The following is a 14,377-nucleotide window of genomic DNA, read 5'->3' on the forward strand; positions in this document are numbered from 1 at the left end:
TTTGGAAAAAACAGCAAGGTTTTCATTTAATGAAAAGTTACACACATTTCTCACTGTTCAGTCGCATACCACTTTTGCACTTAGTTTAAATATGGTGGCGATTGTGGATTACTTTCATGTCATCAGCAAAAAGATGTTGGCTAATTCGTTGATGTAAACATTAAACAAGATAGGACCAAGGTGAAGTGTACATTACATGATTTTCAAATAATACATGATGTGTAGTAGTAGTTTCTTCTTAGTTACATTGCCTCGACTCATTTTAAGGCATGTCAATTGAAACCAAAACTTATTTTAGGGTTATCTCTTTGCTGTTTTAAAGAGAGGACATTTTTATTTAATGTTGCGCCCAGAAAATTTGATTAGTCGAGTAGCTGCAAGATTGGTTATTTCAATTACTTTGAATAACATATGCTTGTTTTTGTTTTCATTGAGAATTAAACTGGTTCCACTAGTTATACTTATTCTTGTAGTATTCTCTTTATTTTTTTTTCAAGTAGGAGAATAATCTCCATACGTGTATAATTTATCCATACTATGTTTGACATTATGAAAAGGGAATATAAGAGAGTACATTTTTAGGTGTAAGAAATGTACATATTTTTTTGTAATTAATATTTTTTATTATTTATACTACTCGACTTTTATAAAGTAAAAACCAATCGGCATTCGTCAAATTCCAGTTTTTAAAGGTTACCTTGTATAATAATACTGTATATCTCAGGCAAATAAAAGCTGTTATTATAAAAATGCACAACAATGAATTCAGCAGGAGCTCTAGTTGATTGCAGAGTAACGAATCTCTGTACTGGTTGTGAGTCAATAAATTGATTTAATGCTCACGAAACCTCACGTGTTTATTGTAAATCAATTCTAAACTACTACATTAATGTAACATTTTCAAATGTGAATAATTCTGTATAAGGTTATGCCAAGGAAATTTCCCAAGAGTTCAGCTACAAGTGTATTAATAACACATTTTCCATTCCTACCCTCGCACAATCTTGTTTTGCCTCCTGGAATTTCTGTTTGCTTATTCAGTCTCATAAATAAATTATTATCCAGAATATTATCCATACTGTTGTTTGTATTCTAGCTAAAAATAACGGCCAAAATAGGATTTTTCCATTTGTACTGTTAAAAACAGATTTAGAGATAAATAATGAGTAAACACTCTAATTAATTAGTAAATATATAATTGTAATTACTATAGAATTATAATAAATTAGTTTTAACTTATCAGAATCAGAATTTCTGTATTTCATAAACATCAAGTTTAGAAAGTGTGTCATATTACCTTAAAACAATATTTAAACAAAAATATACAATGTTAAATGTTTACAGAGTTTCATAATTTCTGTACAAAACTTGGAGTAAAAAAGATTTGACAGTGAACCAGTCTTTTAACTTCTTATTTTGGTAGAAAATGGTTGAAGTATGTTAGAATGTTTCAAAAGTTCATAAAACTGAAGGAATAATTAAAATAAACATTTTATGAAGTGTAAAGACGAAGAATGAATGAAACATCATCAATATTTATTGGTGACTCAGAAGTATCAGGTTTTGCAATATTTTATTATTCAATCATTTTCATAAAATATTTTGCTGGATCTCCGTAATAAATTGTACTTAATTGATAATTCACATTGCTGAGACTATAGATAACGACGAGTTAATATTGATGAATAAGTTTGTCAAGTGAAAAGTTCAAATTTGTGCCATGCAAGGAAATGTTTCATTTGCCCTGATGAAATGTAAACAGAGGCTGTTGTTACAAGGGTACAACAGCGTCATTTGTTGAAACCACACAGAAAACATGGACACGGAACTAATCAGCCTGAACTGCTGCCAGCATGTCATGTACCTGAATGGAGGGTTCAATTTGAATATATTGTCACCTTTTATGTCAAGTAATTGTGTTAAATTGTTTAAAAGAATTAACTAATTGAATTGATTTAACATTGTGTATGGAATTAGTACTCTTTGAATCAAGCTGTTTGTATAATTGAAGCAGTAATGTAATTTGAAAACAATAGTTTATTTGGCATGAACAATGGTCAAAAAGATATCTCTTAAATATTTATAATATATTCATTTTCTTTTTGGTTTTTTTTATTTAAAAACTATTAATTTTGGAAAATTAATGATAATATTAATTGTTTAATTGAAATGTTACCTTTTTCAACAAAGTTTTATACATCAAAACGGTTTTATTTTTCATGTAGAATAAATATTAGAAGTACTTGAAGTACTTGTTTCCTTTTAGACAAATAAAACAACAATAACAGTTTTTTTATTTACCATACCACAATTATAACTGTCTTAAATTAATTCATAATGGATGCATTAAAATGACTTAATTAACTATTTATAGCAGATGGTAATTTTTTTATTTCGTAAATGCTTTTAACAATTTTTATTGGTTTTATTTGATTTTTTAAGAAATCTATATTGCTTTGTAGATATAACTTAATTTTCAGACAAAGTATGTATTTGATATTTCAAACTTAATAAAATGTTACAAGTAAGGAAATGGTGTGGTAATCAATGAGATTCTTTTTATACAATGCAGCTACTTTAAAACGTTGTATTAATTTCTGAAAAGTACCTACAAATAATATGTTGTATAAAACAGTTATAGATTGTATAATAGTCAGTCTCATTTTCTTTATAATTTCTATTGGAACGTCAAAACAACATTAATTTTCAGAACCAATTACTTAGGTTTAGATACTGACTGTGTGTAACTGAAATAAATATTATAATTTTTTTATGAATGAACAAGCTGGGAAATACGAGCCGTGAAGGTATTTCTTAGCTTAGAAAAAAATGTATTCACATCTGAAAATTAATGTCACTGATGTTATAAACAGGAATGCTCCAATGTAAGATACTAAATCACATAGCTTTTCTTACCATAATTTTCTAAACCAACAAATACATAGAAGGGTGGTAGGTTAATTATACTATGGCCCCAACGAAGAGAATGCTGACCTGTAAATGTTGTATAACTGGAGCAGCTGGGTTAGTGTCAGCTGGCTGTAGTACTTGGTGATGACATCGGGAGTGTTAGGACCTTTTGAAGGATTCCTCCACTCGGCTTTTACCAGGTGACTGACGCCTGCCATCTCTATCAGGTACCTCTGGTCTTCCTGTTGAAAAACCTCTGTTATCATATAATTGTCAGTTTTTGTTGTGAGCATAAAAGATTTGTATCAAAATCAAAATTATATTTTGACACACAGTGTGTTATTACAATGAAGATGCCATAGGTTTAGATTTTCTACTTGGAGTTAGAAAAGTTCAGTACTTCCATATGTTTTCTGAACATTAAATCCTTCTTTGAAATCATGGTTGGTTCCAGAAGTGCTAAGAATGCAATGGTGACAGGTCTTTTACACTACTAATCGTTGACTCAACGACCCTTTCTGAGAAAATAACAAATAAGACAGGTTCATTTAGTCTACAGGTCGTTGAGACAACGACCCTATTTTGATATTTAAGATTTTCTACATGGGTTCGTTGTGACAACGACCCAGTAAAATGAATGAAAAGGCTCAATTACTCAACTGGGTTCGTAGCAAACAACGCCACTTTTTACCTGTTTAGTTGAATATTTCAAAAGATGGGTTGTTTGTCTCAACGACCTTAAATTATATTTAATGCTTATTGAGAGAACCAGGTCTTTTACTCAACCATTCTTTGTGTCAACGGACCAAAATGGAGAAATGTATAAGCAATGTGAAGAAGGGTCGTAGCGACAACAACCTATTTTTCAAACTCAATGGATAAAATATAGTAAGAGGGTCGTTGAGACAACGACTTACTTTTAACTGTTCAGAGGTTCTTTTAGTCTACTAGGGTCTATGTGTCAACTGCGTGCAGCCGGACAATGTGGTGAGATGTTGCCGCGCACCAGTCGTACGGCGCTGAATGTTGCGCTCGTAATAATTTGTTTTGTATTAATTTAAAACTATATTAATATAAACCCCTTTTAGCGGATACAGATATACTTTATAAGAAGTAATGATAACACATTACCAAGTAAGAGTGATAAAAATGGAATACAAATAAATATTAAAAATGTAAATTGTAACGATAAATACCTGCACGGAATATTGATATATACATGTTCATACACATTTATGCTTGTTTGAAATGAAAAAGAAGTCATGGAGAGTTTCTTTAGAGGATTAAGATTTAATATATTAAGATATAATCGTATCTAGTGGTCTAAGGAGAATCTTAACTGCAAGAATAGGTTAAGTGGCTACCATCATTTAACCTTTCTTCATTGCAGAAAATGAACTAAATGAGGAGAATTACATTTCGACTATTGCCGACAAAACGTGTCGTCAATACATCTTTTAGAAAGGAGAATTGAAATAATCCCTATAAAGTTATATACTAAATTTATGAGAATGTGACTAAAAAATTAATTGTGGAAGCTAAAAACGTGTTAAAAGTTACGCCATAAAAACTTCTTTTTCAGTTTCAAACCACCATATAGAAATCATGTGGTAGAAAATGTTATTATAATTTTAAAATGCACCTTCTAGCACTTTGGGATTCTTCTTTGCTAGTTTGTGATTCTAGCATTAGCTCTTAATATTATGATTCGATGTAATCCCTGGGGTTTTATTTTTTTTTGTCAGTTTATAGTTAAATTAAAAGATATAAATATTAAATACTATTTATTATTTTCAAATCACCAGAGATCTAACCATATACTTAGTCTAAAAGGAACAAATCATTAAAGAATTACGACATGTTATATATTAACGTTCCAGCTTTAATTAAGGGCTCTGTATTGCAAGAGTTCACTTACAAAAGGGCTATGGACTTAGACCTCAGTATTCTACCCATTGAACTTAAAATTATTTATTAACAATTCATTAATAGTGGAATCTTTGAAACTATTCAAGCAAGCAAAATTTCAGTTGTTTAAATAGTGCAAATAGAAATGTTTCAACTTCCAATTCTAAAACATCTTTATCTTTTCTTTATATGTAATTAGTCGAAATTATATGGATTTATACGTGGAATTTTCTTTAATAACCACCATTTATGTCGGAAATGCCTGCTTTGCCATTAAAAAGGATGTCTCCGTTACGCATCTGTCATGCGAGCAAAATTGCGTGTGAATCTAAGGGTATCAGTGACGGTAGCTAGTATTACATGCAACCAATTGTACTCATATTTTAATAACAGCCACTAAACGTAAAATTGTTAAAAGATAACTAGCATAAATAACAAATAAAATATATTTAATTGACAACAACAAATTAACATTGAGTATTGAGTATTGATACAATTGTATCACTTAAATTATTGAAAAAATGCAGTAATAAGTATTGAGCCTTTTTAACCGTTACATACATGCGGTTATTTTAGTAGTTGAGCAATGAAAACACGTTTGGGCATGTATAATTTAGTCAGTAGGTTATTTCAGTCAATGCATTCAGTAATACAAATAAAGCGAATTTCTTTCTCATCAACTGTGAAGTAGACAAATATGTCTGGCTATATCTCGCCCACACCCGTATTCGACCAGCTTCCCGACTCTAATAAAAAATTTTAGAAATACGATTTTCAATCAATATTTTTATAATTACATTCTCTTTAAATTAGATTATGTTACTTCCCTTGATACACTCGTCGGTTCCATACACAATCACCAAAATGTTAAAATTTGTACGTTTAAAAATTCTAATTTTGTTTTGTACTTTAATTATTTTATTTTTTTCGAATTGAAAAACACTACATATTTACAGCATGCTTAGCATATTTTATTAAAATGATTTAAAAATAAGCAAACCTATAGTAATTTATGTAAAGAAAGGAAGATAGAAAATGGCTATAAAAACGAAAACATCCCCAATAACATAAAATTTAAAAATTATTACCTTTAACAGTTAACTTACCATCTGCAGTTCCCTCGACAATAGTAAAAAAGTTGACTAAATACATAAACATTTCAAATATTTTTTGTTTTTAATGTTGTTTTAATTTGTTAAAAGGCGTTTTAACAAATAACTTTTCCTTTCTTTAAAAAGTTTACTGTTAATTACTATATAAACTAATTATGTCAGATAGTATATATATATATAAAATTATTTTGTATTTTAATATTTAATCAAAAATAACATGTGTTTGTTTCATAAAAAAGCTCCTGCTAATAGCTAGTTTGTGAAAATGCTTATGTCTGCAGTTTGGAAAAGTATTTATGTGTTTTCGGATAATGTTTCGATATTTAAAGTTGGATTTATTAGTATAGATGGACCCTTACATAATCCCCTGCTGCCCCAGAACCGGGTGAGCAATGTCAGGAGGGGTGGGAGAATTTCCTTTTCGAAAACCGTGTGAAAACGGAAGTCTTCGCTCGATAGCGGTGATTCACAAAAGTTCTATACTTCCGTGTGTTTTTGTACACCGATTAAATTGTATGTATGTGTGTGTGTTTGTGTAAAAACAAAAAGCATCACATCCATGTAACAAACCAAGATGGTTGTTTTCATTTTGTTTACATTCATAGTGTGAAAGAATAGAGTACGCTTGATACTAACTTTCTTATTTTAGCTTCTTATGCAACCGCTATTGAGCACAGATTAAGAAAATATCCAGATAAGGAAATTAAAAGTCTTCTTAAAAAATATACTTTTAACTATACATTTTATCTAAACTTTGACTATAAATTTAAAAATTATTGTAAAAACCCATATTAGTTCTTGTAACAGAAGTACGCTTTTCAAACCTGTGAATGTATATACGCATATATAAGGCAAAGTTAACGATACAAAAATACTAATACCGGATTAAGTAAAATAAAAATGGCCATAAATATTCATGTTTTTACATATTTTATTGATCGTAGTATCAAGGCAAACTCAACATTGGCGTCGGATATATAATTCACTCGAACCAAAAGTGCTCACAAGTGTGACTAAGAAATTGCGAGCTAAAACCGCGGGTCACTGCTAGTAAATAAATCTAGTAAAAAACTAGTAAAACAGTCTTGTTATTAAAATTGCACTAGCGAGTTTGTTAAATCAATTGTATTAACATGATTTTAACTTTCAAAATAACTAGGATTTTGTTCACCAAATCAATAGTTTTCATGAAATGTTAACTAGATTGACAACACATGACACAGCCCTTCTTACACTATGGTTGGAAGGGTTGTTTCACGTTATAATGACATATGGTTTAATTATCCTTGTTACTTAAAATTGAAGGAGAGGATTATAAGACTATTAAAACGACAAATGTATACCAAGGTTAAGTACCAAGGTTAACTTAACTAGATTAGTTTATCTATCGTAAAATGTTAAAGTTTGGTATTCTTAACTTTTGTCATTTTTAAAAGTGAAAAATTACAAGTATTTTATAAAGAGTGATAGCTTAAAAATTTGGCATGCGGAAATTATGTAACTTCCGCTGCTGCAGGTGTATCTTATAAGTATAAGTTATAACAGAAATTTTACGGCTTCTTTTATGTTTCAAAATGTAATTTTTTTAAATGGCGCTGCCTCTTAAATCCATGAAAATGAATGAAAACTAGGAAATGTGTTCTTAATATGAAAACTTGTAGGCTAATTTTCTAATATAACCTCACATATATTTTTCCCATCAAAATACTTTTTAAATTGTATTAATTATTTTTCATTGTGTTTTTTTATGTTCTTATGCAGATAAAGCAAACAATTTGTTTTCAAAGGTGTTAACATTTTTTTTAATAACCCTTCTTTTTTTTAAAAGGCGTTTGTATAACACTACTGAGATATTGTTACGGCATTATTGGCCCTTAAGTTTTTAAATAATGTTGAGGATTTTTGTAATCACTGACTTTATTCAAGGACATGCGAATCTTCTTTAGAGTTATTATGTCACACGGTTCTGTAGTATTTAAATGTTCTGTGATTAATGACATTAGAGTTTCCTTTTATATTTGTTAATTTTTCAGTGTCAGATCTAGTGGAGGCTTGAGAAGTTTATCTCATTAATGCTGACAACTGGTAGGCGGGAACAATCTTATAAATAAAAATGAATGGCGAAATGTGTTGGTAAGCGCTAAATCTCGATAACGGCTGGACCAATTCGCTTACCTAATTCTTTTTGTAAAATGTCCATTGAAATCCGAGGAAGGTTTTTTATGAAGAAAAAGTTAAGAAAAGTTACCTGGAATATTTTGGAATTCAGAAAAAAATTGTAGTTTTTTTACGTTTCATCATTCAAATTAAACTGGCACTAAACAGCTGTTGACAGCTATAGTTCGACAAACTTTCTGAATCATCTGTTTACATTTAAATGTTTATCATTAATAAGTAAACAGTGCTTGATCGGTAGTGTAATGCAGATAGTAAATAAAACATTAATATATAAACTTTACTCCAGATTTGCGCCAGTGACGAATTAAAATCATCTAATGCATTAAAAGCTGTTAAAAAACTAACCTTAATGAACATGAACAAATGTTAGGAATGTTTTCACATAAGTTATTTTAACTGGTGGGCTTCCTTGACATTATGATATTACATTTTAATAATGGCTTATGGAAAAACAGAGAAATGAATACTGCCATGCCTCAACGATTCATTCTTTCCCTGGCTACAGTCCAAAAAACAAGTGTAACACAAAACTTTAATAACGATAATTTTGGAATGTTGCATAATCTTAATAAGGATTTCCTCCTTATACCGAAAGTACATAGTAAGTAGGTAGGACCTCCCCCTAGGTCGTAATAGGCTTTTCAGTCCTACTTATGTGTGTTTATTCTTCATCAGGACAAGGCAAAAACTCAACTTATGTCAACACTATTTTAACCAAAATAGATTTCCGAGAACTAGATAATCGAACGTATATAGTATTTTGATCGAGGCAATATGGCAAGCTAAAACTGTGACTAGTAGTTTAAGTGAATTTAAACGGTCTTAAGTAGGCACTTTTTTTTACCGAAGTAGGCATCTTGGTTCTTACGCAAGTTAATATTATTTTTATTTGTCAGAACAACAAGGCAAACTCTACTAAGGTACTGGAAATATCTTATACCTGAAAGTATATGAACAAGGACTGGAAATACATGCTTTTTGACCGAAGTGAGTTTCCGAGACCTGTATGATCCAAGATTTGTGTTTTTTTGATCGGGATGACAAGGCAGATTCAGCTGTGACGTTATGTATATAATGAATTAGAACCATACACATGCCAAACATGATATAATAATAATTAAGTTAAAACTCTGATACTATTTACCATCAACTTAAATTATATCTATCTGATGTATGTCTACTTACGTTTTAAAATTGTTATAGGACTCCATAATATTATATCATAATAAATTGCTTTTACTAAGTAATATAAGGACTTCTTTTTTTTAAATATTGCGTGCGAAGCCGCGGGGTAACGGATATTGTTATAACATAAAGAAAAACTATTGAGTAGAATAATTCAATAAAGATATAATTATTATATCTTTACCCAATACCTTTCTCATAATTTATAGTTTTATAGTTGTATAAAACCCTTCTACATAATTTTTATCAGACCCATTTAGAAGGGACACGCAAAACTCGAGACCAGTTGCCATAAAACTATTGTCTGGTAATGACACCATTTCGAGGAAGGAACCACCTCACCAGAGCCTTTTACCTGAGACTACCTCACTGTTAATTCTGTTCCATTTCATTGATATTTAAACGTTAATTAATTTGAACTGTAAAAATCATGCAATGCTAAAAAAACATCTTTTTACAACTTATATATGAAATTAACAAATCGATTACATGGAATAGTTGACACGCCAAAGATTCTACGTAACAATATACCATATATGACGCCAGGGACTCGCTTATTGGAGGAAGAAAAAACGTATTATAAGTTTTTAATATTAAAGCTCGTATGCATTAAACAGAGGTAAACATTAATTTAATACTAAAAAATGACCGTTATAATTTTCAAAATAGACAAATAGAAAAACATGATAATGATGCATTGACTTAAGAGAATAAATCCTTCCAGAAGTTCCCTATTTTTATAGTTAATAATATAATTAAATGGCGGTACCATTACATCAAAATTTTATATAGGCTAAGGTCAGTCTGGTACACATGATGTTTCTTAAATACTCATAGAAATAGTAATACCATTGAAGCATTTATTTGATATTGACTATGTTTTTAATAAGTCGTAAGTTGCAAACCTAAAACATGTGGTTTTAACGCACCAAACCTCGGAAATTGTTTGCTCCTTAAAATACAAAGTATGACCTCAATATTAGCTTTATATTATAATATACATCAGATACGTTTGATAACGTACTGTATCGTTGAACTTAATATTTTAGTGCGGAAATATCAAAATACATGTTATTGGCATAAGAATGTATATTTAGAATCTCATAGAAAATCGAATAGAAAACTTCAAATGTGTTTATGTATACAAAACGTAACACGCGTACGTTCTTACTGGAATTTATTGGAGAGTACATAACAACTCCAGATATCTTAACTACACTGAGGGCAGTTTCCCACTGGGGCATCAAAGAGTAGAGTAAAAGTTTATTTTTTACTCATAAATGTTAAATGCCCAATTTAAACGTGTTTTAATTTCTATACGATGAACATTGATTTCGATAGTGGTGCATGTCACTGAATGAATTGGTTGAGCGTCCGCGAAAATCCGTTACATTGGTCTTATGTGTCACCATATTGGCAACAAAAAAATCATACAATAATAAATTTATAGACCGGCTGAGTACACTCGTATGAAATTTTAATACATGATGGAGAATTGGTTGGTGATACTTTTGTTACAGTATGAGATCCATCGATACTTTTATTTTATCTATCTATCTATCTAACCTATCTATGTATATACATTCATTAAGTTTGTATAAGTGGCACTAGCCTAATATAATTTCAATAAACATTCAATCGCAAAAAGCACTTCCTCCGCCGGGACTCGAACCCGGATCTCTCACTTACTACCATTACATCACAGAGCCCTAACTTTTTACGATTAAATATTTTGTATTTGGCCGTTTCTTTCAAACTTATTATTATTTCAAGGCAGGAGTACGCGCACCACTTGTCACGTAACGGCTTTGCTGAAGTTGCATGATATATTTAAAGTCTATACATCATTTAATTTTTTAGATATCCTGCGGACAGACAGCCAGATAATCATACAGAAAGAATTTTTTACATCCCCCTGGCATACAGAAGTCATTGTGCCAGTCTAATGAGTAAACAGGATACAATGACGCTCAGCCGAAAAGCATGAGTAGACATGCACCAAAATGGAGCTCTTTCTTGTCTAGGTACAAATGAAGTTTCATAAAATTTAAAGCTTACAAAAATAAGGACATCGTTAGAAAATCTTGCGGATGGATAGGGTAACTTGTGTTACCATGCCACATGTAAAAATATCATATGACTGTACACAGTTGCTTACAAATGTATTTCTTCTGCGATTTTCGCGTTACTATCACGGTTAACCGCAATAGCGATTTAAAAGTGATCGCTATTAAAGTCAATGACGATTATATAAGTCAATTCATTCTCGAGATATTGTGCGGTCATACAGACTTACAGAAGTTAAATGTTTCGTCCTTCTCAGTTGAGTGGCTTCGGTACTGTCAATCGGCGGCTTCTGTCATTCGAATTCCTTATAGTGTATGTTTGGAGTTGTAGTTGTCGAAGTCTACTATTAGTGCTTTAATTTGTTTGCAGCTTTCTCATTCTAACTTTAATTTGAATGTTGGGTAGTGTTTGATTAACCATTTTAATAATAATTAGAAACATCAACCTGTTTCCGACAGAAATAGAAATACGAATGATAACTATTACTTAATAAAAACACTAATTACCAAATTGTTTAGTTTTTGAACAAGGCCTTTCAAAACCAAAGGTATCATCTTCAGACAACTCCACAAATACATATTTACATACTGTTTGTTACAATTAATATTAAAATAACGTATGGTGTTAAAAATGAAAATACAATCATTTTGAATCTTTATGTAATCTTCTTCTCAATTTATTCAAAAATTAAACTCTAGTCAAATCTAATTTTTCATTACTGGCTGAAATATTTTCAAAGAGTTTTGTATTTGCATCTTTACACACCATATGTTATTTTAATATTAATTGTAACATAAACAATATGTAAATATTTATTTGTGGAGTTGCTTGAAGATGAAACCTTTGGTTTCGAAAGGCCTCGTCCGAAAAAATAAATAATTTGGAAAAGTATGTGTTTTTATTAACATTTAGTAATATTTAAAGAATTTTCCAATAATTGCTCCGAGAGTCTTCAATACAATGATAGTTACATTATTTTAGTTTATGTAACTGAGTGAAATATATTTTGAATACAAGTAATTGAATACAATTTTGAAACAAGTAATAGGAATCATAACAAGAATTTAATATTTTAAAAATATTTTTTATATTTCATAAATACAACTATTACCAGAATTTAAATTTAGTTCAATAATAACATTTAGTAATATTTAAAGAATTTTCCAATAATTGCTCCGAGAGTCTTTCAATACGAATGATAGTTACATTATTTTAGTTTATGTAACTGAGTGAAATATATTTTGAATACAAGTAATTGAATACAATTTTGAAACAAGTAATAGGAATCATAACAAGAATTTAATCTTTTAAAATATTTTTTATATTTCATAAATACAACTATTACCAGAATTTAAATTTAGTTCAATAATATACATGTATAATAAACAAAATATTTATATCCAGTACGAATACAAAGTATTTACCCTTATATCAGATGTTAGGACTAAACTCGGTACAGACGCAGCGCCTTCATGCCTACCGGGCTAGGAGTTGACTGATTGACCCTGTTTCGTTTTAAAGCGCTTGTTTGGGACGGAAGGGCGTTGAGGACAACGATCAGTTGAGTAAACGCCATCGAAATGTCCTTATGTGAGTTTAGATGCATTACAGGGTCTTTGCGTCAACGACCCTATTTGTAGTTCTAAACATAATATTCTTGATATGGGTCGTTGTCACAAAGAACCTTTTGATTTAACTTTTAGTTTTCTTAATAAATCGGGTCGTTGTCACAACGCTTCGTAGAGTAAAAGACCCTCTGTTATTTGTTACTTTTTCAGAAAGGGTCGTTGAGTCAAACGATTAGTAGTGTAAAAGACCCACACCAATATTGCAAATATAAAAATAGGGTCGTTGAGACAACGATTCGTAGAGTAAAAGAGCTGCCCCCGAATGCAATAATTGAGTTTTCTATGTTTTGCATTAACTTTCCGGGCCTGAGCACTGGCCTTAAAAAGTATTTAAGTCATTAGCTCTCAGTTTGTTTTCTATATACTAAATAGTAACATTCACTGAATGTATTTGAATATTCATTAATTACATGGTAAATTTAAAAAAGTTCTTAGCAATGATATAAGCAAATATTTTCGTCAATTGTTTTTAAAAATTTAACGTTATTCAAAATTTAGTGAATACTTCGGCACTTAATAGATGATGAAGTCTATTTATTAAATTTCCTAATAATAGAACAGTGTTTATAAGTTTATTAGCTGAAGAACGAACATTTTAAAATTTCAGAGCTAGGTTTACAAACATAATAAAGGACCTATATATATAAAATGTCATAATTATATGGATGGTTTAAACAAGGTTATGAACATTATGGACCTGGTACAATGTTTAATATTTGTCTTGAAATGAGTTTGGGCCTTGGATGGAAAGTTATAGATTCAAACTTTTCAATGTTTTGTTCACTGTGGCAATTGTATGAGTGATATATTTATGTTGAGTGTTTTTCTAACCTGAATATTTCTCAACTGAAATGGGGTCAATAAGACCTACAATATTTAAAGTAATCAGTTGTGAGGAGATGATGAGAATTTCTTTCCTAATAGACACAACACTTTTGACATAACAAGACCAAATGGACGTGATATGGTGTTTAAGACAGCAATTGCTCAAACTAAATACAACACTAACTTTCCTGTAATACCACGAACTAGTAATGGGACTATCGACTACTTTTTACAACCGACTAGTGACTAGCCAACTGCATTCAAACACTGACTAAACTAGTTTAGTGGTAACTAACTGGAATCAGTTATTAAATATTGAAGATAAAATACAAGTGGCTTCAAGAAATATCAAGCTCTAAAGGAGAAGAAAAAACTAATATGTAGAAAATAATAAAACTTTGTATGAAAATGCAAAGTATTTCTTTTGTATTTTACAAGGTTTTATGTGTGTTAGCAAATATTTTGACATAGCGTCAGCAGGAAAACTTTGATGGTAGACAAAGTATTTTGCTGGAATCCTAACGTTGAATCAATGTGTATGAAATTTAAAATGCTTACTGCTAT

At 30.2% G+C, this 14,377-nt stretch overlaps 2 protein-coding genes across 2 annotated transcripts in view; one reads left to right on the forward strand and one right to left on the reverse strand.

The window, feature by feature from the left end:
* The window catches only part of LOC124355183, a 180,928-nt gene that overhangs the window by 18,464 nt on the left and 148,087 nt on the right, over positions 1 to 14,377 (forward strand). The gene's annotated exons all lie outside the window — the stretch shown is intronic.
* LOC124355184 (carbohydrate sulfotransferase 11-like) overlaps positions 1 to 14,377 on the reverse strand; it is a 132,110-nt gene that overhangs the window by 6,162 nt on the left and 111,571 nt on the right. Inside the window, exon 5 of the mRNA XM_046806189.1 lies at positions 2,995 to 3,152. Within this exon, the coding sequence (XP_046662145.1) occupies positions 2,995 to 3,152 (158 nt within the window). The remainder of the gene's footprint in view (positions 1 to 2,994; positions 3,153 to 14,377) is intronic.

This window comes from Homalodisca vitripennis, chromosome 2 (assembly GCF_021130785.1).
Source record: "Homalodisca vitripennis isolate AUS2020 chromosome 2, UT_GWSS_2.1, whole genome shotgun sequence".
Classification (NCBI taxonomy): domain Eukaryota; kingdom Metazoa; phylum Arthropoda; class Insecta; order Hemiptera; family Cicadellidae; genus Homalodisca; species Homalodisca vitripennis.